This window comes from Mobula birostris, chromosome 8 (assembly GCF_030028105.1).
Source record: "Mobula birostris isolate sMobBir1 chromosome 8, sMobBir1.hap1, whole genome shotgun sequence".
Classification (NCBI taxonomy): Eukaryota; Metazoa; Chordata; class Chondrichthyes; order Myliobatiformes; family Myliobatidae; genus Mobula; species Mobula birostris.
In genome coordinates this window covers 118,039,374-118,066,639 of record NC_092377.1, presented here as the reverse complement: position 1 = coordinate 118,066,639, position 27,266 = coordinate 118,039,374, and the positions used below count along the sequence as shown (strand labels likewise).

Genomic DNA, 27,266 nt, shown 5'->3' with positions numbered 1-27,266 from the left:
GGGGAGAGGGAGAGAGGGAAGGGAGAGCAGCTGGGGGAGAGGGAGGGGAGAGCAGCCGGAGGGAGAGGGAGAGAGGGAAGGGAGAGTAGCCGGGGGAAAGGGAGAGCAGCTGGGGGGAGAGCAGCCGGGGGGAGAGGGAGAGAGGGAAGGGAGAGCAGCTGGGGGAGAGGGAGAGAGGGAGGGGAGAGCAGCTGGGGGAGAGGGAGAGAGGGAGGGGAGAGCAGCTGGGGGAGAGGGAGAGAGGGAAGGGAGAGTAGCCGGGGGAAAGGGAGAGAGGGAGGGGAGAGCAGCTGGGGGAGAGGGGGAGAGGGAGGGGAGAGCAGCTGGGGAGAGAGGGAGGAGAGAGTAGCTGGGAGAGAGGGGGAGAGGGAGAGAGGGAGGGGAGAGCAGCTGGGGGAGAGGGAAGAGCAGCCGGGGGAGAGTTGGAGAGGGAGGGGAGAGCAGCCGGGGGAGAGAGGAAGGGGAGTGCAGCTGGGGGAGAGGGGGAGAGGGAGGGGAGAGTAGCTGGGGGAGAGGGAGAGCAGCTGGGGGGAGAGCAGCTGGGGGAGAGGGAGAGAGGGAGGGGAGAGCAGCTGGGGGAGAGGGAGAGAGGGAGGGGAGAGCAGCTGGGGGAGAGGGAGAGAGGGAGGGAGAGCAGCTGGGGGAGAGGGAGAGAGGGAGGGGAGAGCAGCTGGGGGAGAGGGAGAGAGGGAAGGGAGAGCAGCTGGGGGAGAGGGAGAGAGGGAGGGGAGAGCAGCTGGGGGAGAGGGAGAGAGGGAGGGAGAGCAGCTGGGGGAGAGGGAGGGGAGAGCAGCCGGGGGGAGAGGGAGAGAGGGAAGGGAGAGTAGCCGGGGGAAAGGGAGAGAGGGAGGGGAGAGCAGCTGGGGGAGAGGGGGAGAGGGAGGGGAGAGTAGCTGGGAGAGAGGGAGAGAGGGAGGGGAGAGCAGCTGGGGGAGAGGGAGAGAGCAGCCGGGGAGAGGGGGAGTGGGAGGGGAGAGCAGCTGGGGGAGAGGGAGGGAGAGCAGCTGGGGGAGAGGGAGGGGAGAGCAGCCGGGGGGAGAGGGAGAGAGGGAAGGGAGAGTAGCCGGGGGAAAGGGAGAGAGGGAGGGGAGAGCAGCTGGGGGGAGAGGAGAAGAGAGGGAGGGGAGAGCAGCTGGGGGAGAGGGAGGGGGGAGGGGGAGGGGAGAGCAGCCGGGGGGAGAGGGGGAAGGGAGAGCAGCCGGGGGGAGAGAGGGAGGGGAGAGCAGCTGGGGGAGAGGGAGAGAGGGAGGGGAGAGCAGCTGGGGGAGAGGGGGGGAGGGGAGAGGGAGAGAGGGAGGGGAGAGCAGCCGGGGGGAGAGGGGGAGAGCAGCTGGGGGAGAGGGAGAGAGGGAGGGAGAGCAGCTGGGGGAGAGGGAGGGGAGAGCAGCCGGGGGGAGAGGGAAGGGAGAGTAGCCGGGGGAAAGGGAGAGAGGGAGGGGAGAGCAGCTGGGGGAGAGGGGGAGAGGGAGGGGAGAGCAGCTGGGGAGAGAGGGAGGAGAGAGTAGCTGGGAGAGAGGGAGAGAGGGAGGGGAGAGCAGCTGGGGGAGAGGGAGAGAGCAGCTGGGGAGAGGGGGAGTGGGAGGGGAGAGCAGCTGGGGGAGAGGGAGGAGAGAGCAGCTGGGGAGAGGGAGGGGAGAGCAGCCGGGGGGAGAGGGAGAGAAGGAAGGGAGAGTAGCCGGGGGAAAGGGAGAGCAGCCGGGGGGAGAGCAGCCAAGGGAAAGGGAGAGAGGGAGGGGAGAGCAGCTGGGGGAGAGGGGGAGAGGAGAGGGAGGGGAGAGCAGCTGGGGCAGAGGGAGAGAGGGAAGGGAGAGCAGCTGGGGGTGAGGGAGAGAGGGAAGGGAGAGCAGTTGGGGGAGAGGGAGGGGAGAGGAGCCGGGGGAGAGGGAGGTGAGAGCAGCCGGGAGAGAGGATCATTTGGTGGCCTAGGAGTGAACTAGCCCTGGGAATCAGTGAGGTGAGGAGTGCTGTTACTGAATTTGTGCATCTTCCAGCGCTGAAGATGCATCTGACGGTTACGCTGTGGATCAGACATGGGAAGGTGTACAGGCGCATGGGCCTGGGACCGCGTTCTCGCATAGACATGCTGCGCTGCCTTGTCACCGCCCTGGTCCGGCACGAGAGGATCGAGACCACCCTGGCACGGGCCGATGAGATGAGGGTCTACGCCGAGAGGGTAAGTGTGGAGATTGGAGTGGGCGGTATAGGGGAGGGTTGTAGCGGCCGAGGGGTTCGCAGAAGAGAAAGGGTGTGGAGAACTGGAATGGCCTTATTCTCTCTCCCATGAGCACAGGCATGGGAGGTTGTGTGGGAAAAGAGGGGTGGGGACAGGTGGGGTGGTTGTAAAGTGTGCTGAATTGTTCCCGTGCTGACCCCTGTCTCTCCCCCAGCTGGTGGACCATGCCAAGAGGGGGGAAACTGATCCACGGGCCATGGAGATGGCCGACTTCTGGCTGACGGTACGTACCACTGGTGAGGAGGAAGCACTTTGTTGTGGGGGGGGGGGGTGGCAGTGAGCATGATGAACTGTGGGAGGGGGCAGTGAGGAGGGAGTGCACTGGGAATGGGACGCTGTGGGCTGGGAGCGGTGAGGACAGAGCTCTGTGGGACCAGGGTGGTGAGGATGGGACACTATGGGAGGGGAGTGCTGTGGGAGGTGAGGAGGGAATGCTTTGGGAGGTTCTTGAGGATGAAGTGTCGTGGGGGGGGGGCAGTGAAGAGGGAGAGGTAATGATGTGCCTTTCTCAACACTGACTCTCTCTGTCCCCTTTCCACCCCAGGAGAAGGACCTGATCCCAAAGCTGTTCCAGGTTTTGGCACACCGTTTCCAGAACCAGACAGGGAACTATGTCCGGATGTTGCAGATTCCCAACCGGGACACCTACGACCGGGCACGAATGGCCGTGATTGAGTACCGGGGTAACCCCCTTCCTCCTCTGCCAACCTCCCGACCCAGCAACAACCCCAACACCCTGCTCAACCGGCTGTTGGAGGGCTGGAGGCAGGAGGCTGCTTCCACTCGGGCCTCGGCCCAAGGCCAGTCCCAGGTTCCGGGAGCGGCCTAGCTTTGACTTGCCTGGCTCCCCGTGGAGGAAGGGTGTGGGGGGTTGTGTGCAGCATTCTCCCTCACCCTTGGGGACCACCTGCTAGGCACAGTAAATGAATGGGCCCATAACCCAGAGACTTTTGTTCTCCAGAAATACGATTCGAATGTACTTCCTCTGTCTACTTTCTCAACATTAAAGCCCTGTGACCCTCTCGTCTTTGAGATCTTCCTTTTCTCTGAGCACCAAGTTGCTGAGAAGTGTGCCGGAATTGGTAAAACTCCACTCTGACTCCAGGGAGCTAGCACTGGATTCCGGGCAGGAGTAAGGCCCTGAAGTCAAAAGAGAGGAGGAGAAGCTGGGTGTTTGGCCGTTCAGGACCGTTCCCTCTCTTGCTTGCATCAAAGTTTCATCCAGAAAGATGACAGGGAGGGATGGAAAGTTGGCTGCGTGGATGGTCAGTCACAGAAGGCAGAGGGTGGTTGTAGCTGGGATGAATTCTGCCTGGGGGTTGCTGACCAGTGGTGTTCCACGGGAACAGAATGGGCAGATGGAGTTTAATCCACAGAAAGCGTGCAGTGATTCACATTGGAAGGTCGAACCTGAAGCAGAATATAAGGTTACTGGCAGAATTGTTAGCAGTGTGGAGGAACAGAGTCCATGTCCATTGATCCCTCAAAGTCACCACACAAGTTGATAGTGTGGTTAAAAAGGTGTATGATGTGTTGTCCTTGATTAGTCGGGTGTTTGAGTTTCGAGCCGTGGGGTAATGTTGCAGCTCTATTAAACCCTGGTTAGACCACACCTGGAGTATTATGCTCAGTTCTGTTTGCGTCATAGGAAGGGTTTCAATAGGTACATTTAATATCAGAGAAATATAGACACTATACATCTTGAAATTCTTCTTCTTCGCAAACATCCACAAAAACAGGAGTGCCCCATAGAATGAGTGACAGTTAAATGTTCAAACGACACCCCAGCTCCCCCCTCCCACGCACAAGCAGCAGCAGGGCAATGATCCCCCCCCCCCGACACTACCAGCAAAAAAAGCATCAGCACCCTCCAACAAGCACTCAAGCATGCAGCAAACATAATCAAAGACACAGACTTGCAGTATCTCAGAAACTACTGGTTCACCCAGTAATTTGACATGCCCCTCCCCCTCCCCCTCTGGTGTGGGGAGACATAACAAACAATATGCTGATTTACCACGTTAAAAGTCTATCGCGTGGCTTTTTCCGAGCTCTGCGCCCAGAGGTTCGGCACCAGAAAGGCGCAGCTCTCTGGACACAACCCCGGCAGCTAACCCCTTGCTCCCGATGTCCCATGTTCTCCTGTGACGCTTCAGTCAGGGGCACCAGCCTAGAATCAGCGGGTTTCCAGAGCCCCGAAGTTATGCTCGTCTTCCAGGCCGCATCATTGGGAGGTCAAAAAGCAGCCGGTTGTGAGGCCCTGAGAGCGTGTCCCATTCCCGCAAAGACCAAAGTCTGAGTGTAGCTCCAGGTGAAGGTCTTCAAAAGTACCTTGAAAAGGAAACAATGAGATCAAAGATAGAAGTAGCACTGTTTCTGAAGATGCAAGCAGAGGAGTTGCCATTTAGTGCCGTCTTAACTTTGGTCCACACACCCCTCCGCCCTCCACTCCCAAGGATGTGCAAGCCTTAGAGGGGGTGCTGAGGAGATTTACCTGGATTAGAAAGCATGTCTTATGACATGGACTTGAGGGCATGCCTCTTCTCAGCCCAGCTCTGCACCCTGTCAAAGTCCCACTGCAACCTACAACAACCCTCCACAAGCTGTCATGTCATCGGCAAACTTAACTATCTTGGGTGGAGGGGTGGAGATATGTTTCTACCAAAGAAGGGTGCTCCTTCCCTCTGCTAGCCTGCAGGTTACCCTTGGGCAAGTTTAGTCCCCCTGATCAGAGTCCTATGAAGCTATGAGAGCAGGTGGTGGATGGTCGTATGTGCAGCTGGTGCACATCACAAGTCCTGGTTATGCGATCATTGATGCCAGGAAGACAATCTCTGAAAAACATTGATAATGTCTGGGGTCACCAATGTAACGACACTGCCCAGAAGAAGACAATGGCAAACTACTTGTGTAGAAAGATTTGTCAAGAACAATCCTGGTCATGGAAAGACCATGATCGGCCACGTCGTACGACACAGCACATAACGAGCGAACTTAGGTTGAGCAAGCTAAGGCTTCTCTCTTGAGGATGATAGGAGATTTGAAAGTTTAGGAAATGTTAGCGGTGGTTTTTTACAAAAATGCAATAGAACGCTCCTGGGGTCAGTGGTTGAGTACATAAGGGATATTTAAGAGGTTTAAACTGACACATGGATGAAAGAATAATGGAGGGTTATGGGCTGTCTAGGAGGGAAGGAATAGATTGATGATGGTGTAGGTTTATGAGGATCATCACAACATTATGGGACAAAGGGCCTGTACTATGTACCACTGCACTGTTCTGACCTTAGCCTCTGCTTTCTCCAACTGCAACGTCATAGCGTAACACAGCACAGAAACTGGCCCTTCGGCCCAAATGGTCCATACTGATTCCCATAATCCAGATCCATTTGCCTGCGTATGGCCAGCTTCTCTCTAAAACTTTCCTATCCATGAACCTGGCAAAGTATTTTTCAGATGTTGTGGACGTTCCTGCCTCAAATCCTTCCTCTGGCAGCTTGTTCCACCCTCTGGTGGAAAAAAAAGTTGACCCTCAGGTTCCTATTAAATCTCTTCACTCTAACCTTAAATGTGTGCCCTCTAGTTCCTGATTCTCCAACCCTGGGGAAAAATCTGCGTGTATTCACCCTATCTGTGCCCCTCATGATTTCTTTTAAGCTTTTGTAAATTAAGTCTCAACCTCTCTCCATTACTTAGTCCCTCAAGTCCTGGAAAAGTCCTCATAAATCTCCTCTGCACTCTTTCAAGTTTAAAGGCATCTCACCTATAAAAGGGCAACCGAAACTAAGCAGAGTACTCCAGTCTGGCCTCAGCGATGTATAAGACAACTGCAGCATTACTCCCAACTCCTGCCCTGGCTGATGAAGGCCAGCATGCCAGCTTCTTCACCACCCTGTCTAGAGTATTGTTCAGTGCTCTGAGGTGCACCAGGTTGCTGTCGGGATTAGAGGGTGTGAGCTGTAAGGTGACGTTGGACAAACATGAGTTGTTTTCTCCAGAGTGCCGGAGGCTGTGAAAAGACCTGATAGACGTTTACAAAATTGAGAGGTGTCTATCGAGCAGACAGTCAGAGTTGTCTTTTTCCAAGGGAGTTGAAATGTCTAATACCAAAGACGTGCATTTAAGGTGAGGGAGAGAAGTTGAAGAAAGATGTGCAGGGCAAGATTTTACACAGTGGCGGCTGTCCGGAATGTACTGCCAGGGTTAGTGGTGGGGCCGGGTACGATACAGATGTTTGAGGCTGTTAGACACATGCACATTCAGGGAATAGAGGGGTACAGACAATGCATAGCAGAGTCCGTCACTATCTCCCCACGTATAGGAACATCAATGCATTCCATTTAATCTGGAATGGAGGTCTGCACCAACAGGATGGGCCGAGGGATCTGTTCCTGTCCTGTACTGTTCTAAGACTTGCTGAGTCTATCAGTCTGTGTTCAGTGCCACCTGTACAGTCAAACCACAGCAGTGAGCACCTGAGAGAAAGCTACCACAACACATGTGGAATGCTGGAGGACTAGATCAGACAGCGTCTATGGAAACGAATCAACAGTTGACGCGTCAGAAAGGGGGAAGATGCCACAATAAAAAGGTGGGGAAGAGAAAGGAGGACAATGAGGTTGGGGGCAGGGGAGGGTGAAGTAAGAAGCTGGGAGGTGATAAGTGGAAAAGCTAAAGATCTGGAGAGGAAGGAATCTGATAGGGGAGAGTGGACCATGGGAGAAAGGGAAGGAGGAGGGAACCCAGGGGGAAGTGATAGGCAGATGAGGAGAAGAGGTCAGAGTGGGGAACAGAAGAATAGTGAAGAGGGAGGGGAATTTTCAGCATCTGTAGAATCTCTTCTGTTTAAGAAAACTACCATGGTGATTCGGAGCAATCGTTTTACTGAATTATGTGAAGACATACATAGATGGTCCACACTGGTTCATTGCCCCACAGGAGACACTAGAGGGCTCTCAGTGATCTATTGAATGTATGAGAGCACTCTCGTGTAGACTCTGGGATAGCCTGCCACACCCACACTCAAAGCCCCAGGAGGCAACTCCCAGGAGCACGCCAGAGTCACCCTGTTGGGAAAAATGGGAAGCAGAGTCCGTCACTATCTCCCCACGTATAGGAACATCAAGTCTGTTCCCCATTCTATCATTGCTGATTTATTACCCCTACCCCCATTCTCCCTGCAAAATTTAAAGCATTGACTAATCAAGAGCCTATCAAACTCTGCTTTAAATATATTCAATAATTTGGCTTCACAGATTCACCTCTCTTTCGAGGGAATTCCTCCACGTCCACTTATCTGGGCCTTTCGATATGAAATATGTTTCAATGAGATCCCACCCATCCCCGCCATTCTTCTAAACTGCAGGCCTAACACCGTCAAATGCTCTTCATTCCTGCTTTCATTCTTGTGAACCTCCTCTGGTTCCTCTCCAATGTCAACACATCTTTCAGATTCTAAAACTGCACAATACTGCAAAGGCAGGCTGACCAATGCCTTATTAGGCCACGGCATTACATCCTTGCTTTTGTATTCTAATCCTCTGCATATGAATGTGGGTGGGCAGACTGGATTCTGCACCCCTTTCCACCTCTGTCTCTCTCTCTCTCCCCCCCAAACACTCACCCCTTGCTCCCCACAAATCCACACTTCTACCTCACCCCTCCCTATGTCCCCCTAAATTCTCTCCAAAGCCACTTTACACCTCATCTGTCCTCTATCTGTCCCCTACTGCTCTCTCAACCCTTCTCTCCCCCCATTTCCTCCCTTCTCTCTCGCTTCCCCTACCATCCTTGCCCCTCTCCCACTCCCTGTCGACTTGCTTACTCTCATTCATGGTGACGCTCCATCTGTTCTGTGGGCAGGGTGATGGTCGGTACGTTCTGGTTAGTGGTGGCATCCAGGACAGGTGGATTAGCGTGATGTCATTGTCCAGGGTCCGCGCATCGTAGGACGAATGTTCTGTTGGCCGGACTGAACTATTTTGACCTCTCCAGCACCGAGAGGTTGTGCTCACCCAGGTGAAACGTGGTCACTGCAGGTGGGGAGAGAGTGGGTGATGATGTAGGGAACTGATTGCTTCACCAAACACCCTAATCTCAAACCTACCCAACGACTGGGAAGAGGAGCTGCTGGACGGGATCACAGAGACTGGGGAGGGATTTAGAGCCTGGAGCAGGTCACAGAGACTGAGAGGGATGTGAGGCCTGGATTAACATGAGGAAGAGAAGGAGCATTAGGCCATTTGGCAGCTTGTTCCTCGCCCATTGCAACCCCTCCCCAGCCCGACTGCTGTTCTAGTCCTGTATGTCTTGATCCCTTTCCAGAACAGCAATAACGCCATGGTCTGCGATATATTGTGGGGTAGGCGTAGAATACCCTGGGGATCCCCTTGATCAGGAAGGGTACTGGAGTATCAATATACCCACTATGCGCTCACAAGGTACAGGGCATGGGTCTACTGAGACCTCACTTCTTCCCCCAGCACCCCCATCCCTGCACTTCTATGCAAGGATTAGTCTATGCATTCCATATCTACCACATTACCTGTCCCTCTGTCTACAGGTCAGGAGTATGAAGGGGCACCCCCCACTTCCCTGGGTGGAGATAGTCCATGCACTCCACATCTGCCACATTGCCTGTCCCCATCTACAGATCAGCTGTGTGATGGGATGCTCCCCACTTAACTGATCTACTAGTTAATAGGTTAATTGGTGATTGTAAATTGTTGTGTGATGAGGTTAGGGTGAATTGCTGGGCCAGAAGGGTCTCTGCCATGTTGTATCTCTAAATAAAAATAAAGGCCAGCTAGTGTCTCTACTTTTACAAAGGCTTAAGGAGACTATAGGAATGTCAGCAAACATTTTGACAAACTTTTACAGATGCACTGCAGGAACTATCCTGTAGACAACAGAGATTCTGCTGTTGCTGGAAATCTGAAGCAACACAGACAAAATGTTGGAGGAACTCAGCAGATCAGACAGCACCTATGGAAATGAATAAGCAGATGACATTTTGGGCCCAGACTCTTCATCAGGACGAGGAATTAAGAGGCAAGAAGCCAGAATAAGAAGGTGGGGAGAGGGAAGGCAGTACAAACTGGGAAGTGATGGTGACCAGGTGAGAGGGTGAAGGTGGGGGCAGAGGAAAGGAAGTAGAGACGAGGAGGTAATACCTGAAAAAGGTAAGGCACTGAAGCAGGAGATCAGCGGCTATGAAAAAAAGGGTGGGGGAGAAGGAGAGGAGCCAAAGGGAGGTGAGGCTGCATCTCGCTGAGGAATAAAGAGTCGACGTTTTGGGCCAAGACCCTTCACCAGGACTGTAGAAGAGGACAGAAGCAAGAATAAGGAGGAGAAGGGAAGGAATACAAGCTGGCAGATGATAGGTGAGGGTGGTGGAGGGAACAGGTGGAAGGGGCAAAGAAGTGAAGGATTAGGAGTGTGAGAGGAGAGGACAGCAGGCATGGAATGAAGGAAGTAGGTGGGGAACCAGAGGGAGATGGATGTAGGTGGAGGAGGGAAACGAGGAAGGTTATGGGGCCATCGGGATAAGGGAAGGTGGGAGAATGGTTACCAGAAGATGGAGAACTTGATGTTGTAAGGTTAGAGACTACCGAAACAGAATATGAGATGTTGCTCCTCCAAAGTCCACCTGGCCTCAAAGTGGCACCAAACATCTATGGACATGCACTCCAAGATCCTTCTGTTCCGCCACACTGCCAAGAATCCTGCCATTATACCGGTCGTCTGCCTTCAAGTTCGACCTTCCAAAGTGAGATCACTTTACGACTTTTCACTTTGAATTCCACCTGCTACTTCTCAGCCCAGCTTTCAGTGCCCTATCAATGTCCCATTGATCCCAGCACCACCAGCCTCCGTTTCACCTGCAAAGGTACTAACTCATCCTTCCACTTCTTCGTCCAAGTCATTTATAAAAATCACAGAGAGCAGCAGTTTCAGAAGAGATCCCAGTGGAACACCACTGGTCTCCAACCTCCGGGCAGAATGCAGTCCATTTTCGAGCTGTTATCGTCGACCAAGAGGTACAGAAGACTCAAGGTTCAGGAACAGTTACTTTTCTTCAAATATTCAGTTCTGGAATCCACTGGCACAGCCATAATCACTGCCTCAGTAACCATATAAATAACCATATACCAATTACAGCACGGAAACAGGTCATTAAGGCCCTTCTAGTCTGTGCCGAACTCTTACTCTCTGCTAGTCCCACTGACCTGCACTCAGCACATAACCCTCCATTCCTTTCTTGTCCATATATCTATCCCATTTAACGTTAAACGACAACATTGAACCTACCTCAACCACTTCTGCTGGAAGCTCGTTCCACACAGCTACCACTCTGAATAAAGAAGTTCCCCCTCGTGTTACCCCTAAACTTTTGCCCTTTAACTCTCAACTCATGTCCTCCTGTTTGAATCTCCCCCATTCTCAATGGAAAAAGCCTATCCACGTCAACTCTATCAATCCCCCTCATAATTTTAAACACCTCTATCAAGTCCCCACTCAATCTTCTACGCTCCAAAGAATAAACACCTAACTTGTTCAACCTTTCTCTGTAACTTAGGAAATGAAACCCGGGCAACATTTTAGTAAATCTCTTCTGTACTCTCTCAATTTTATTGACATATTTCCTATAATTCAGTGACCAGAACTTACACAATACTCCAAATTTGGCCTTACCAATGCCTTATACAGTTTCAACATTACATCCCAACTCCTATTCTCAATGCTGCGCCAAATAAAGGTCAGTATACCAAAAGCTTTCTTCACCACCCTATCCTCATGAGATTCCACCTTCAGGGAACTATGCACCATTATTCCGAGATCCCTCTGTTCTACAGCATTCTTCAATGCCCTACCATTTACCATGTATGTCCTATTTTGATTAGTCCTGCCAAAATGTAGCACCTCACATTTTTCAGCATTAAACTCCATCTGCCATCTTTCAGCCCACTCTTCCAACTGGCCTAAATCTCTGGAAGATTTGAAAACCGACTTCATTATCCACAACGCCACCTATTTTAGTATCAACTGCATACTTACTAATCCAATTTACCACCCCATCATCCAGATCATTAATATATATGACAAACAACATTGGACCCAGTACAGATCCCTGAGGCACACCGCTACACACCGTTCTCCAATCTGACACACGGTTATCCACCACTACTCTCTGGCGTCTCCCATCCAGCCACTGCTGAATCCATTTTACTACTTCGATATTAACGCCTAACGATCGAAATTTCCTAACTAACCTTCCATGTGGAACCTTGTCAAAGGCCTTACTGAAGTCCATATAGACAACATCCACCGCTTTACTCTCATCAACTTTCCTAGTAACCTCATCAAAAAATTCAATAAGATTTGTCAAAGTATAGCTAAAAATATATTTATATAGTTATATATATATTTGTCAAGTATATTAATATTAACATTGCTTTTCTTTTAATCGTATTATCCTTGTGAAATCTCTACGTAGTTTATGTATAATTGATGTTTTTCTTGTGAATGCTGTGCTGTAAGTTCGTTTCTCATTGCACATGTGAATGCATGTACTTGTGCCTCTGACAAACTTGTAGAAGACAGCTTTTCACTGTATCTTGATATATGTGAATAGTATACCAATACCAACACCTCCATAGTATCAACAAGACGGCGTTCCCTGAAGAGCATCCACCATCAAAGATCCCTCACTATCCGGACTGTGCTATCTTCTTGGAGCCCCCATCTGACAAGAGGAACAGAATCCCGAAGTCCCACGCCGCCGGGTTCAGGAACAGCGATTTCCCTTCAATCATTCCGTTCTTGAACCAACCCGTGGAACCCCAATCACTAACTCAGGCCATATCTCTTTCCTCCTTTCATAATATTGCACCAATGCTGTTAAGTTTAGCATGCTGAGTAAGCTATGTATAATTTATGTTAATTTACGTTTATGTAATTTACACTTGCCGTGTTTGTAATCTACTGAGCTGATGCTGCTGAAAGCTGATCTTTGTTGCATTTGAGAGCTAGTATGCGTGTGTCTGCGCGCGTATGCACAACAATAAATCTACACCTGAGTTTATCCCTGGAAGCGTGTGCCGTGACAATGAACCCGAACTTAATCTCTCTAGGGCCTGTTTCTAATTGTCTTTGGAAGTTACCCGACCCAGCAGTATGTGGATGGCTCCAGATTCCATCATTTGCCGTCTCCTTGTCGGCAGAGGGACGTTTCTTGAGCCCACACCGAAGCTTTAAATGTGAAGGAGGTTGTGGGGGTGAAGAAGGGTGGTTGGGGGGGGGGATGGGAGGGAAGCTGAGGGTGGCCCCGGTGACTTGCCTCTCCTCACAGTGCGCCGCTGTGAGAACCCAGTTCGTTCTGATGAGGGAGCCCCGACGTACGGGATAAGTGTCTACAAGGGAGGCGATCCAGGCGACACCTTGTTTCTGTCACTGGTTGCCTCCCATTGCCTTCTCACCGTGTTCATACGGAAAAGAGGTTTTCGCAGGGACAAGAGATGGAGGGTTAAATGGAAGGGGAAGAGGGCGAGGGAGGGACCGAAAAGATGTGTGAGAGAGACAGGGACAAGGTACGTTTAGATTTTCTTTCTTTTCAAATCTTTTTATTGTATACATAGGAAAAATAACATGAGTACATCGAAGTAACAACACTTACAATGCCTCAAAAAAACCCATCATCTTAAAGATTGAAAACAAAATTCTGTGATAACAAAAAAAACTTACTGAGCAGAAAAGTGAGGGAAAAAAAAGAGAACCCGTTAGGTGTACAACCCCGGAGCCATGCATCATACAAAAAGCTTCTAAAAATAAACATCAAACCGCCAGCAAGAAAAGAAAATATACTAAAAAAATTTACAACTAGATTGTGGAAAGATTATATCAATTAACTCAAATGATAATAACGAGCAAATGAGCCCCATCTTTTCTCAAAATCAAATAAAGTTTCAAAGGTTCGACTCCTAATTTTCTCCAAACTAAGACATAGCATCACTTGAGAGAAACATTGTGACAAAGTGCGAGCTGATGTATCCTTCCACTTCAACAAAATGGCCCTCCTAGCTATCAATGTAACAAATGCAATAACATGTTGGTCAGACACAGAAATACCATGAATATTCTGAGGAACTATTCCAAAAAGCACAGTTAATTTATTAGGTTGTAAATGAATTTTAAGTGCTTTAGAAATTGTTAAGAAAACCGACTTCCAGAACTGTTCCAATATAGAACAAGACCAAAACATATGTGTCAGTGTAGCTATCTCAGTTTTACATCTATCACAATGACTATCAACATTAGGAAAGATTTTAGAAAGTCTCTCCTTTGTCAAATGATAACGATGTACAATTTTAAATTGAATTAATGAATGACTGGCACAAATTGAAGAAGAGTTAACCAACTTCAATATCTGCATCCAATCCTCCGTCATAAAAGTCAAATTAAGTTCCTTTTCCCAATCCTGTTTAATCTTAGATAAAGGACGCTTATCCCATTGTAATAGTAAATTATAATTTCTTCCAATAGAACCCTTAATCAAAGGATTCATACTCATAATAGTATCTAACAGGTCAACCTCCAATATGTAAGGGAAATTACTTAAATATTTTTGTAAAAAAATCTAACTTGAAGGTATTGCAGAAAGTGTGAGTATGAAAGAGAATATTTATCAATTAATTGTTCAAAGGACATCAATCTATCTTATTTAAATAAATCCAAAAAAGAATTAATACCTTTATTTTTTCCAAAGTAAAAAAATTGGATCACACAAAGAAGGCTTAAAAAAGTAATTTCGGTAAATTAAACTACAAAGTTTAAATTTTTTAAGATTAAAAAAATTGCGGAACTGGAGCCAAATTTGTAAAGGATACTTAATCACAGGATATAGGTTTAAATTAACAACTTTACCTAATTGCATAGGTAAAGGAGCCCCCAATAACGAGGTTAAATTAAACTGTTTTACAACTTTCAGTTCCAGGTCTACCCAAATTGACCGATCACCCTTATCAACCCAATATAACCAAAAAGACATATATCGCAGATTAACAGTCCAATAATACATTCTAAAATTAGGCAAAGTAAGACTTCCATCCCTTTTCAATTTTTGTAAATGACATTTACTAATTCTTGGTCTTTTATTATTCCAAGTAAAAGATAAAATAATAGAATCAATCCGATCAAAAAACTTCCTAGTCAAAAAATAGGAATATTCTGAAATAAATATAAAAATTTCGGTAGAATCATCATTTTAACTATATGAATACGACCAACAAGTGAAAATGTAAGTGGACTCCATCTACTAAATAAATACTTCATAGTGTCTACTAAGGGAAGAAAATTAGCTTTATAAAGATCCTTATATTTTTTAGCAATTATAATACCTAAATATCTAAAAGAGTCTGAAACTTTAAAGAAGTATTATCATATATAGAGACAGAATCATTTAAAGGAACCAATTCACTTTTACTAAAATTAATTTTATATCCTGAAAAACCTCCGAATTCATTAAATAATTTTAGAAAGGCAGGAATGGATTCATCAGGGTTAGATATATAAACCAATAAATCATCAGCATAAAGAGAGACCTTACGCATGGTCTCATTCACAAAGATCCCATGGATATTTTTAGCCTCACGAAGAGCAATAGCAAGGGGTTCTAATATTAAATTAAACAACAAAGGACTTAATGGACGGCCTTGCCTTGTCCCCCGTGAAAGCTGAAAAAAAGGAGACCTACAACTGTTAGTGACAACAGTAGCAATAGGGACTTTATATATCATTTTAATCCAATTATTAAAATTAACACCAAAGCCAAATTTCGCTAAAACATTGAATAAATATTTCCATTCAACTCGGTTGAACGCTTTTTCAGCATCCAAAGATACAACACATTGTGGAATTTTAGAAGAGGATGAATATATAATGTTAAATAGTCTCCGAATATTTGAAATGGAATAGTGACCCTTTATAAAGCCTGTTTGATCTTTACAAATAATTTTACCCAAAATATTCTCCAACCGATTAGCCATTATCTTTGACAAAATCTTAGCGTCAACATTCAGTGATGAAATCGGTCTATATGAAGTACAGTCAGTAGGATCTTTATCTTTTTTAAGAATTAAAGCAATAGAGGCCTCATAAAAAGTAGAGGGTAAGTTACCTTTCACAAAAGAATCCTTAAACATTTCCAACATATACAGAGAAAGCAACTTTCCAAATTTTTAATAAAATTCTACAGGATAGCCATCAAGTCCTGGGGACTTACCAGATTGCACTGAAAAATAGCTTTATAAATTTCGGCTTCAGTAATTTGAGCATCAAGAGTCTTTTGATCCTCAGCCGAGATTTTAGGAAAAACAATCTTTCGTTAAAAAAGCATTCATTTTAGAGGAATCTAACGGACATTGAGATTTATATAGCTCAGCATTAAAATCTTGAAAAATCTTATTAATTTCTTCATATTCCTGAGCTAAGATACCATCTTTCCTACGAATTTTCATGATTTGCCTTTGGCTGCAGCCATTTTTAATTGAGATGCAAGCAGTTTATTATTTTGATCTCTAGACATATAAAATTGGCTCTTTAACTTCAGCAAATAACCTTCAATGGGATGAGTTAATAACAGGTTATATTGTGATTGAAGTTCCACCCTTTGTTTAAATAAATCAGTATTGGGGGAAATTGCATAAATATTATCTAAATCTTTAATTTGTTTTGAAATTCTATCTAATTCTGCTTTAGTTTGTTTTCTAAGTTTAGCTGAATAAGAAATAATCTGACCACATAAAAATGCTTTACATGTGTCCCATATGACTAATTTAGACATACCCCCTATATCATTAAAAAGAAAAAAAATTCTTTTATCTGGGTTTCAATGAAAGTGACAAAGTCAGAGTTTTGCAATAATGTCTGAGACATGCGCCAAGGTGGGCGGGCAAGAATGACATCATCAAATTCAAAAGACAAACTCAGAGGCGCATGATCAGATATAGCAATAGCGTCATATTCGCAGGTTTTAACACTAGGCAAGAAGCGGGGATCGATTATAATATAATCGATCCTTGAATACTTTTTATAAACGTGTGAGAAGAAAGAATATTCTCTATTATCGGGATGAAGATACCTCCACAAATCAATCAACCCAAAATCAATCAAAAAAAGAATTAATAAATGACGTGGATCGATTTGGAAGTCGTTGATTGGTTAAGCTCTTATCAATCATAGGATTTAAACAACGATTAAAATCCCCACCCATTATGAGCATATATTCATTTAAGTCAGGCAGTAAAGCAAATACCTTTTTAAAAAAAGAACGATCATCTAAGTTAGGACCATACAAATTAACCAAAACAACTTTTCTGTTACAGATTGTTCCTTTAACAATTAAAAATCTACCATTAGAATCTGATTCAATATCCTCTTGAATAAATATATTAGGTTTAATGAAAATAGACACGCCTTTTGTTTTACTCTGAGAAGTAGAGTGGAATTGCAAACCATTCCACCATCTAAAAATCTATTTTGATCTCCCACCCTGATATGTGTCTCTTGAGCAAAAATTATATCAGGTTGGAATCGGTTAATAATTTTAAAAGTCTTCTTTCATTTAATAGGATGATTCCAACCACGTACATTCCAACTTATTATATTAATCCGTTTGAACAGTATACTATAATTTCATTCTACTTTATACATGCACAAAGCACGTACCAATACAGGATGATCAAAGATGGCGGCGATAAATAATACAACCAAATAAAAAACACGCATGCTCCGGAACCACCCAATGGGAAAAAACTAACTCTAAACCCACCCACCGACACCCGGAAACCCGAAAGAGGCAAGCGATCTACGATAGAGTTCAAAGCTGCTGACTGTTCTGTCTGTGTTTTCTTTCCCTCCCCCCAGTTAGTGTAAAAGTAGAATGACCTTGTGAAAAAGACAACAAAGTCTCAGCAAAAAAGGTATTTACATTCCATCGACTGATAAAGAAGAAAGAACCAAAATAATGTTATCCCTTAGAGAGAAAAACCAGTGCCATGTTTAAGTTTAATATTAATTCCCTAAAAAAGCTTTAAATTCAATTATAAAATGTTACAATAAAACAGAAAAATATATAAAAAGCCCTATTACTAGGAAAAACTACCAATTAGCTACGAAGTATTAAATTAAAGGAACAAATCGCCTTATCTTCTTCCCTCAGTCATAAAATGTCCAGAGATCATTTGAGCAGAAATACTTAAACCATAAATCTTTCCAAAAGAAAACCAATAATATGCAATAAAGAACAACTCCCCGTGTTCTTTAATTAGTCTTTCGATGAAATATACAAGTGACCATCATAAATCTTCTTTCCAAAATGTGAATAATATACAAATAGCCAAACAGCCTTTCAGATGGATCATTCAACAGCGGTGTCGGTTACAGCAGCAGGCAAAGCCTGAACAAAATCCAGTGCAGCTTTTGGATCAAAAAAAGTACGAGGAGGAGAATTAGCAGGAAAAAATTTAATTCTTGTCTGATACCTCAAAGACGGGAAAAGATTCTTATCATATGCTTGTTTCATTACCAGTTCAAATTTTGATCTTTGTTCCATTATCTCTCTTGGATAATTTTCGTTGAAGCAGAGCTCAGATTCCATAAATTTAAAAACTCTCTGTTTTTGTGCCTGTCGTATTATTTGATATTTAATTTTAAAGTGATGAAAGCAAACCAGAACAGATCTTGGTTTACTAGAGTCCTTCGATTTCGAGGTAAATGCCCTGTGTGCCCTTCCTATAGCAGGCGGCTTTGTTAGAATGGTAGGAAATAAAGAGTGGAAAAGCTTACCAAAGTAAGCCGTTAGATCTGCATCTTCAGCTCCTTCCTGCAGCCCAACAATTCTTATATTCCTTCGTCGAGACCTAGTTTCCAGGTCTATAATCTTATTTTGATATCTTTCCAAACGAGTTGTAGCTTCAGACAGCTTTTGCTTAGTTATATTCATTTCCTTTTCGTGTGAAATAATTTGAGTTTCCAGGTCTTTTAGTTTTCCAGAGATGACTTCATTCCATTACTATTCCTTTCCAGTTGGTCTTTAATTGATCCATTCTGATCCTTAATTGAATTGAGTGTCCGAACGATATCTTCAGCCGACGATGGCGTTTCATCAGATCTTTCCTTTTGCACCTTTCCTTTCCCACCTTTCCTTTCCCATTACCTTTCTCACTGGGTTCAGGTAAATTCCTCCCACTTCTTGTAGACATAGACATATTGATCACCCTCAAGAATCAACAAGTAAAAATTTTAAATTCAAAGCTTAAACTACGGGGAGAGAAAGAAAACTAAGGGCAGCAGAAAAATACTGCTACTCCATTTGCAGACAGGGGCGGTCCTTTGATACATTTAGATTTAAGACCACAGCGGGTGCAGAGTTCCGGTCTCCGTATCCCCGGGTCAGACCACACTGGGAACACCGTCCATAATTCTAGTGTCTGTACCCCTTGATCAGAGCACACTGAGCACTGTGCACAGTTCCAGTCTCCGTATCCATGGGTTAATTCCACACAGGGAACACAGTGCATACTTACGGTCTCTGTGTTCGTGGTCTGGAGGGAGGGGAAGATGGAAAGGGGGGAGAGATTGACAGAGAGGAGTGGTAGGGGAGAGGGGTGGGAGAAGAGAGAGGCTGAGGGAAGTAGGGAGAAATTGAGGGAAGGGCAGAGCTGGATGGAGAGGGAGGGATGGAACGAGAAAGGAAGGAAATGGAGGTGGGCACACTCGCCGAGTATGGGGAGTGGTGGTGAACTCAGGGAGGGTAGGGAGTGAACGAGTCAACTTATTGGCGGCAAGGAACAGCAGGGTCTGCATGTTGGCCAGAGCTGTATGCAGTGTGGTGGTGGTGGGGGGGGGGGTACGTGGGGAGGGTCGGCATTGAGCCAGTTTCTACCGGGGCGAGACCCTTATCGAAGGGAGAACGGCAGCTGCTGAGAGAGCTCGGGGCAGTCACGGGACGTCCCGTCCTTTGGCAGTAGTTGGGGAGGCGGGGCTCAGCTGTCTGATTCCCACCCTCAAGGCTGACTGGTCAAGGACGGGGAGTGTGGGGAACGTCACCTGTCCCATGTATCTCTCAAATGCGGTGGGGCTATTCCCTCGGGAGGGGGGGATTAGAAAAGAACCTAGGGAGGGATAATCTGTAATCAGAAACATCGTCTTTCCCTCAGAAATACTTCTTCCTCAATACCCCTCCACGGGCTCCCTCCTCGTCACTCCTAAAAGGGTGAGGAGGGATCCCTGTAGGAGAAGGCTGAGATGGGGTCGCGGTGGGAGAGGGAGTGCTGTGGGAGAGGGGATGAGGAGGGAGTGCTGTGGGAGAGGGGATGAGGAGGGAGCGCTGTGGGAGAGGGGTTGAGGAGGGCGCGCTGTGGGAGAGGGGTTGAGGAGGGAGCGCTGTGGGAGAGGGGATGAGGAGGGAGCGCTGTGGGAGAGGGGTTGAGCAGGGAGCGCTGTGGGAGAGGGGTTGAGGAGGGAGCGCTGTGGGAGAGGGGATGAGGAGGGAGTGCTGTGGGAGAGGGGATGAGGAGGGAGCGCTGTGGGAGAGGGGTTGAGGAGGGCGCGCTGTGGGAGAGGGGTTGAGGAGGGAGCGCTGTGGGAGAGGGGTTGAGGAGAGAGGCTGTGGGAGAGGGATTGAGGAGGGAGCGCTGTGCGAGAGAGGATGAGGAGGGAGCGCTGTGCGAGAGAGGATGAGGAGGGAGCGCTGTGGGAGAGGGGTTGAGGAGGGAGTGCCATGGGAGGTGTTGTGAGGAGGGAGCGCTGTGGGAGGTTTTTCCTGATCATACCTGAAAAATGACGTTGTAGCTATTAGTGAAACGTGGTTGCAGGAGGGGTGTGATTGGCAACTAAATATTGCAGGATTTCATTGCTTCAGGTGTGATAGAATAGGCGGGGCAAGAGGGGGAGGTATTGCATTGCTTGTGAGAGAATATATAACAGTGGTGCTCTGGCAGGATAGATTAGTGGACTCATCTAGGGAGGCTATTTGGGTGGAATTGGGGAATAGGAAAGGTGTTGTGACGCTTATAGGGGTGTATTATAGACCACCTAATGGGAACCGAGAACTGGAGGAGCAAATTTGTAAGGAGATAGCAGATACTTGTATTAAGCACAAGGTTTTGATTGTGGGAGATTTTAATTTTCCACACATAGATTGGGAAGCCCATTATGTAAAAGGACTGGATGGTTTGGAGTTTGTCAAATGTGTGCAAGATAGTTTTTTGCAGCAATACATAGAGGTATCAACTAGAGAAGGGGCAGTGTTGGATCTCCTGTTAGGGAATGAGATAGGGCAGGTGACGGAGGTATGTGTTGGGGAGCACTTCGGGTCCAGTGATCACAATGCCATTAGTTTCAGTGTAATTATGGAGAAGGATAGGACTGGACCTAAGATTGAGATTTTTGATTGGAGAAAGGCTAACTTTGAGGAGATGTGAAAGGATTTCGAAGGAGTGGGTTGGAAGAATTCGCTTAATGCAAAGGATGTAATAGAGAAACGGAGGTCATTTAAAGGTGAAATTTTGAGGGTACAGGATCTTTATGTTCCTGTTAGGTTGAAAGGAAAGGTTAAAAGTTTGAGAGAGCCTTGGTTTTCAAGGGATATTGGAAACTTGGCTCAGAAAAAGAGAGCGATCTTCAATAAATATAGGCAGCTTGGAGTTAATGAGGTGCTCGAGGAATATAAAGAATGTAAAAAGAATCTTAAGAAAGAAATTAGAAAAGTTAAAAGAAAATACGAGGCTGCTTTGGCAAGTAAGGTGAAAATAAATCCAAAGAGTTTCTACAGTTATGTTAGTGGCAAAAGGATAGTGAGGGATAAAATTGGTCCCTTGGAGAATCAGAGTGGACGGCTATGTGCGGAGCCAAAAGAGATGGGGGAGATTTTGAACAATTTCTTTTCTTCGGTATTCACTAAGGAGAAGGATATTAAATTGTGTTAGGTAAAGGAAACAAGAAGGGTAGTTATGGAAAGTATGACAATTAAATAAGAGGAAGTACTGGTGCTTTTAAGGAGTATTAAAGTGGATAAGTCTCCGGGTCCAGACAGATATTCCCTAGGACCTTGAGGGAAGTTAGTGAGGAAATAGCCGGGGCTCTGACGGAAATATTTCAAATGTCATTAGAAACGCGGATGGTGCCGGAGGTTTGGCGTATTGCTCATGTGGTTCCATTGTTTAAAAAGGGTTCTAAGAGTAAACCTGCCAATTATTGGCCTGTGAGTTTGACATCAGTGGTGGATAAATTGATGAAAGTATTCTTAGAGATGATAGGTATAATTATCTGGATAGACAGGGTCTGAATGGGAACAGTCAACATGGATTTCTGTGTGGAAGGTCATGTTTGACAAACCTCATTGAATTATTTGATGAGGTTACTAATAAAGTTGACAAGGGTAAAGCGGTGGATGGTGTCTATATGGACTTCAGTAAGGTCTTTGACAAGGTTCCACAGGGAAGGTTAGTTAGGAAGGTTCCATCATTAGGCATTAATATGGAAGTAGTAAAATGGATTCAGCAATGGCTAGATGGGAGACGCCAGAGAGTAGTGGTGGATAACTGAGGACGATGTGTAGCGGCGTGCCTCAGGGATCAGTACTGGGTCCAGTGTTGTTTGTCATATATATTAATGATCTGGGTGATGGGGTGGTAGATTGGATTAGTAAGTATGCAGATGATACTAAGATAGGTGGTGTTGTGGATAATGAAGTAGGTTTTCAAAACTTGCAGAGAGATTTAGATCAGTTAGAAGCGTGGGCTGAAAGATGGCAGATGGAGTTTAATGCTGAAAAATGTGAGGTGCTACATTTTGGTAGAACTAATCAAAATAGGACATACATGGTAAATGGTAGGGCATTGAAGAATGCAGTAGAACAGGGGGAACTAGGAATAATGGTGCATAGTTCCCTGAAGGTGGAATCTCATGTGGATAGGGTGGTGAAGAAAGCTTTTGGTATGCTGGCCTTTATTAATCAGAGCATTGAGTATAGGAGTTGGGATGAAATGTTGAAATTGTATAAGGTATTGGTAAAGCCAAATCTGGAGTATTGTGTACAGTTCTGGTCACCAAATTATAGGAAAGATGTCAATAAAATTGAGAGAGTACAGAGGAGATTTACTGAAATGTTGCCTGGGTTTCATCTCCTAAGTTACAGAGAAAGGTTGAACAAGTTAGGTCTTTATTCTTTGGAACGTAGAAGGCTGAGGGGGGACTTGATAGAGGTGTTTAAAATTATGAGGAGGATTGATAGAGTTGAGGTGGATAGGTTTTTTTTCCATTGAGAGCGGGGGAGATTGAAACAAGAGGACATGAGTTGAGAGTTAAAGGACAAAAGTTTAGGGGTAACATGAGGGGGAACTTCTTTACTCAGAGTGGCAGCTGTGTGGAACGAGCTTCCAGCAGAAGTGGTTGAGGCAGGTTCGATATTGTCATTTAAAGTTAAATTGGATGGATATATGGACAGGAAAGGAATGGAGGGTTATGGGCTGAGTGCAGGTCGGTGGGACTAGGTGAGAGTATGAGCTCGGCAGAGACTAGAAGGGCCGAGATGGCCTGTCTCCATGTTGTAATTGTTATATGATTATATAACAACCCGGCGCTCTCTCCAGTTCTCCGCCTCTCTTCCACCTTCCTCGGGGAGATCACCTCCCACACTGTCCATTGAGTCCCTGATAGAGTAGAGACCCCCCCGCCCACCTCCACCACAATGATTTCCCTGGGATTGGTGACATCCCCAACTCTTACCTCGCTTCTCGTCCTTGACCACTCAGCATTGAGGCTGGGAATCTGACAGCTGACTCTCCTCCCCCACACTCCGTCCGCTCCCCACCCACTGCTCAAGGGCGGGACGTCTTGTAACTGCCCCGAGGTCCCCCAGCAGCTGCAACGCTCCCTCCGATAAGGGTCCCCAGTGCAGGATAAATGCCCCCTCGGCACCCGCCGTGCCTCCGTCTCTGGGCATCGCAGTCACCATGAAGACCCTCTTGTTCGTTGCCTTCCTCGGGCTTACTGGTAGGTCCGTTGCTGACAGCCCTCCCTCCTCGTCTTGTCCTTCCCACCCACCTTCTACCTTTTCCTCGTTGCCTACCCTCTCTCCCAATCTCTTCTTTCCATTCTCTATCCTCTTTAGACCTCTACACCCCCGCTCAAATATCCACTACCGTATATGTTCTCTTCTTCCCTCCACCCTCCTTTTCCCAGTCCCCTCCTACTCTCCCCGTCCCTCTCAGCACCCTCTTTTCCTCTCTACCCTTCCCTATCCTCCACCTTTTCCTGCTATCTCCCTGTTCCCTCGACTTCGCCTCTTCCTCACATCTCCCTCTTCCCTACACCCTCCTCTCCTACCTCGATCCCTCCCTCTCCCTCCTTATCCTCATTCCTGTCTCTTCTTCCCATCTGCCCCACCTACTCTCCCCACACACCTTACCTCCTCTCCCTCTTCTCCTCTGCACCTTTCCTTCCCACATCTCACCTTCTATGCTTCTCCCCATCTGACTCTCAACCACACTCGGTTTCCTTCTCTCCCTCCCCTTTCTCTCTCTACTCACCATTACTCCCCTTGCAATCAGTCTAACCATGTTCTCTGCCCCCTCAGCCGCCGCTCCCACCAGCGACGACGACAAGATCATCGGGGGGTACGAGTGTCCTGAACACTCCACCCCCTGGATCGTCTCACTCAACATCGGCTACCACTTGTGTGGCGGGTCGCTCCTCAACGAGAACTGGGTGGTGTCCGCTGCCCATTGCTACCAGAGGTAAGTCTGGCAAAGGGGAGGAGAACGGTTTAGGCCCAGTCGAGCGTACCCTTCCAGCCCCTACACCCCTCACTCAGTGTCTGTAACCTCCTTCGGCCCTACACTCTTCCCCGTCTCTGTGATGTTCTCCGGCAGCTGCACCTCTTCCCGTCTCTGTGATCCCATCCGGTTCATACACACTTCTCCATCTCTGTTGCACCCTCTGGTCCCTACACCCTCGCAGTCTCTATGACCCTCTCCGGCCCCTACACCCCTCACAGTCTCTCTGACCCTCTCCAGCCCCTACATCCCTCACAGTCTCTCTGATCCTCTCCTGCCCCAACATCCCTCGCAGTCTCTCTGACCCTCTCCGGCCTCTACACCCACACAGTCTCTCTGACCCTCTCCAGCCCCTACACCCACACAGTCTCACTGACCCTCTCCGGCCCCTACACCCCTCACAGTCTCTCTGATCCTCTCCGGTCCCTAAATTCCTCCGTCTCTCTGACCCTCTCCAAGCCCTACACCCCTCGCCGTTTCTGTTACCCCCTGCACCCTTCTCTTCTCTGTGACCCCTTCCGGCCCTATATGCTGGGGACAGGTGTACAGCGATGTTTTCCTGAGGGTTGTGACTAGTCTGCTGCCTCCGCCTCCCCGCAGACAAATGTGGGTGCTTTTGGGTAAACACGACATCACGGTTGTGGAAGAGACGGAGCAGTTCATCGAATCGGAGGTGGTGCTCCGACACCCCCAGTACAACTCCGACACCCTGGACTACGATATCATGCTGATCAAACTGTCGGAGCCCGCCGCCCTCAACCGCAACGTGGCCGCCATTTCTCTCCCAACGCAGTGCCCAATGGCAGGCGATGAGTGTCTCATCTCCGGCTGGGGCAACACCAAGGACCCAGGTGAGGATCGGGGAGAGGGTGATGGGAAAGTGGGCGGAGGGAGAGTGCAGAGAGGGAGGGAAAGGGAGGGGGTGATGGGACAGAGAGAGGAGGAGGGAGAAGGAGTGACAGCTGTAAGAGAGCAGGTAAGGGAGAATGAAAAGATGGAGAGAGTGAGAAGGTAGAGATTTAAAGAGAGAGAGCTGGCAAGAGTCGGAAGATGGGAGAGTAATAGAGAGAGATAGACAAAGTGTGACTGCAGGTAAGTGAGAAAGGATGAGAAGGGAGCGAACGGGGGAGAGGGTGAGGGGATAGGAGAGCGGGGAGGAGAAGGGTGAAGGAGAGAGATGGAGTCGGGGAGAAAGAGAGAGAAAGTGAGAGTGTGGGTAAAGGAGAAGAAAAGAGAGTGAGGCGAAAGTGGGGTGAGAGGGAGCGGACATAGAGGGAGGAGGGAGGAATGGGGAACGAGTGGAGAGAAGGAGGGAGAGAACAGCGGTAGCAAAGAGAGTATGGGGACAGAGGTGACAGGAGGGTGGATAAAGAGAAAGAGGGAGAGAAAGTGTGAGATTGTGCGAGATGGAGTGAGGGAGCCGGCAAGGAAGAAGGGCAGCTCGTAGGAACAGATAGTGGTTGGGAGAGATAGAAACATAGAAAATAGGTGCAGGAGTAGGCCATTCGGCCCTTCGAGCCTGCACCGCCATTTATTATGATCATGGCTGATCATCCAACTCAGAACCCCGCCCCAGCCTTCCCTCCATACCCCCTGACCCCCGTAGCCACAAGATGCTAGGGGAGAGAGTGTGAGAGAGGAAGAAAGAGAGAGACGGGAGAGCAAAGGGAGGGAGGAGAGAGGTAAAGGGAGAGAGAGCGAGAGCGGAAGAGAGCGCATGGGAAAGAGGGAGGGGTGAGAGAGAGAAAGATGGTGGGGTGGGGGAGGCAGATGTCTGGAAGGTTCCGGGAGTGCACAGGGGAAGAGTTTCACATCCAGCGAGGGAGGGAGATGGTGTCTGGAACTTCCTCCAGCACCATCAGTGCCATTCGACTCTGGGTCGAGAGACGATGTGGGACCAGAATTGGGGACGTTTAACTCCTGGGGTTCAGGGGTGGCGTGGGAAAAAAGAGAGGGTGCCTACGGTGAGATCTGAAGGCGGCAACAATCCCAATAGATAATAGGGTAGAGCAGAGGGGCTGATTAGCCTCTCTCATGCCGAGGGACGTCGCGTCGCTCTGGGGAGTGGTTGCTGGCTCTAACGTTCTCCCCCAACCCCTCTCCACATCCCGGACTGTGCGTACCCAGCCGTCAACGGTGACCGGTTACAGTGTCTGAAAGCCCCCATCGTCAGCCAGACGCTCTGCAAGAAATCGTATACGGGGGTGATCACCAACAACATGATATGCCTCGGATTCCTGGAGGGAGGCAAGGATTCCTGCCAGGTACAGCAAAACTCGCCACTCCGACCCCTACTCCCTCCCCCCATTCACTGTGACCCACTCCGGCCCTAGTACATCCCCGTCTCTGAGACCCCCTCCCTCCACCTCTCTGTGATCAACTCCCTCTCTCGGCGCTTATAGCGCTTCTCCGGCCCCGACAACCAGTACCCTTCCCCCTCCACTATCGGTGGGAGATGGGAGAGCTGTAAAGAATTGCACCCCTTCTCCATTTTCCCCTTCCTCCGATCTCGACCTGTCCATCGTCAATTCCCGCTCTCCGCCATTGCGACCGTGCCTTCAGCTGTCCGATCATTGCGCTATGGAATTCCCTCCACACTCTCGCAAATTGACCAACGCCGCTCCCCCCACCCACCCCACTGCCTGACCCTCATGAATGTCCAGCTGCTAGGGGAGGCGGTGAAACATCTACCGAACGTCCTACGCCTCGGTCCCTTAGAGCCGGTGACGGAATCCGTTTCCCCGTCCTTCCCTACAGGGTGACTCTGGCGGACCAGTGGTGTGTGACGGGGTGCTGCAAGGTGTGGTCGCCTGGGGCTACGGATGCGCCGAGAGGTTTTACCGCGGTGTCAACACTCGCGTCTGCAACTTCGTCTCCTGGATTGAGAAAACGATGGCAGCGAATTAAAGACCCCACCTCCCGCTCCGGAGGCTCTGTTATAAATCTGCAAATAAGTCAATAAAATCGTTGTATAGACTCCTGCTGTCTTTATTCCCGGCTCTGACGAGCTCCTCCGTGCCCTGATCTGAGATCACGGCCTTCCTGTACACTGGTTGTCTCTGTGCTCGGCAAATGTCACTTATCGGGAGAGTGTTGTCGCACTGTTCTCCTGCTCCGAATCCAGGGGTTTGGATACTGGAACAGAGCGCGGTGCTCCCGGTGTGTGTCTGACCCAGGAATACGGAGACTGGAACTGT

At 47.9% G+C, this 27,266-nt stretch overlaps 2 protein-coding genes across 7 annotated transcripts in view; both read left to right on the top strand.

Annotated features, from left to right (window-relative positions):
* Window positions 1-3,283, top strand: part of LOC140201628 (large ribosomal subunit protein bL17m-like) — a 409,469-nt gene extending 406,186 nt beyond the window's left edge. For 3 of the 4 annotated variants that reach the window (XM_072266023.1, XM_072266022.1, XM_072266021.1), the window contains exons 2-4: window positions 1,992-2,173; window positions 2,388-2,456; window positions 2,778-3,283. In XM_072266023.1, the coding sequence (XP_072122124.1) occupies window positions 2,000-2,173; window positions 2,388-2,456; window positions 2,778-3,062 (528 nt within the window). In that variant the 5' untranslated portion in view covers window positions 1,992-1,999 and the 3' untranslated portion in view covers window positions 3,063-3,283. The remainder of the gene's footprint in view (window positions 1-1,991; window positions 2,174-2,387; window positions 2,457-2,777) is intronic. The other variant, XM_072266020.1, reaches the window with a different exon arrangement.
* A 19,964-nt stretch (window positions 3,284-23,247) lies between these two features.
* On the top strand, window positions 23,248-27,011 carry LOC140201627 (trypsin-like). Of its 3 annotated transcripts, none has more exons than XM_072266017.1 (5): window positions 23,248-23,287; window positions 23,871-24,030; window positions 24,670-24,920; window positions 26,197-26,333; window positions 26,827-27,011. In XM_072266017.1, the coding sequence occupies exons 1-5, from the start codon at window positions 23,248-23,250 to the stop codon at window positions 26,974-26,976; spliced, it is 738 nt and encodes a 245-aa protein (XP_072122118.1). In that variant the 3' UTR covers window positions 26,977-27,011. The 3 variants fall into 3 exon arrangements, with proteins under 3 accessions (XP_072122118.1, XP_072122119.1, XP_072122120.1); XM_072266018.1 differs by having other exon boundaries at window positions 24,670-24,938; XM_072266019.1 differs by having other exon boundaries at window positions 23,248-23,291; window positions 23,887-24,030.
* Window positions 27,012-27,266: the final 255 nt, after the last annotated feature.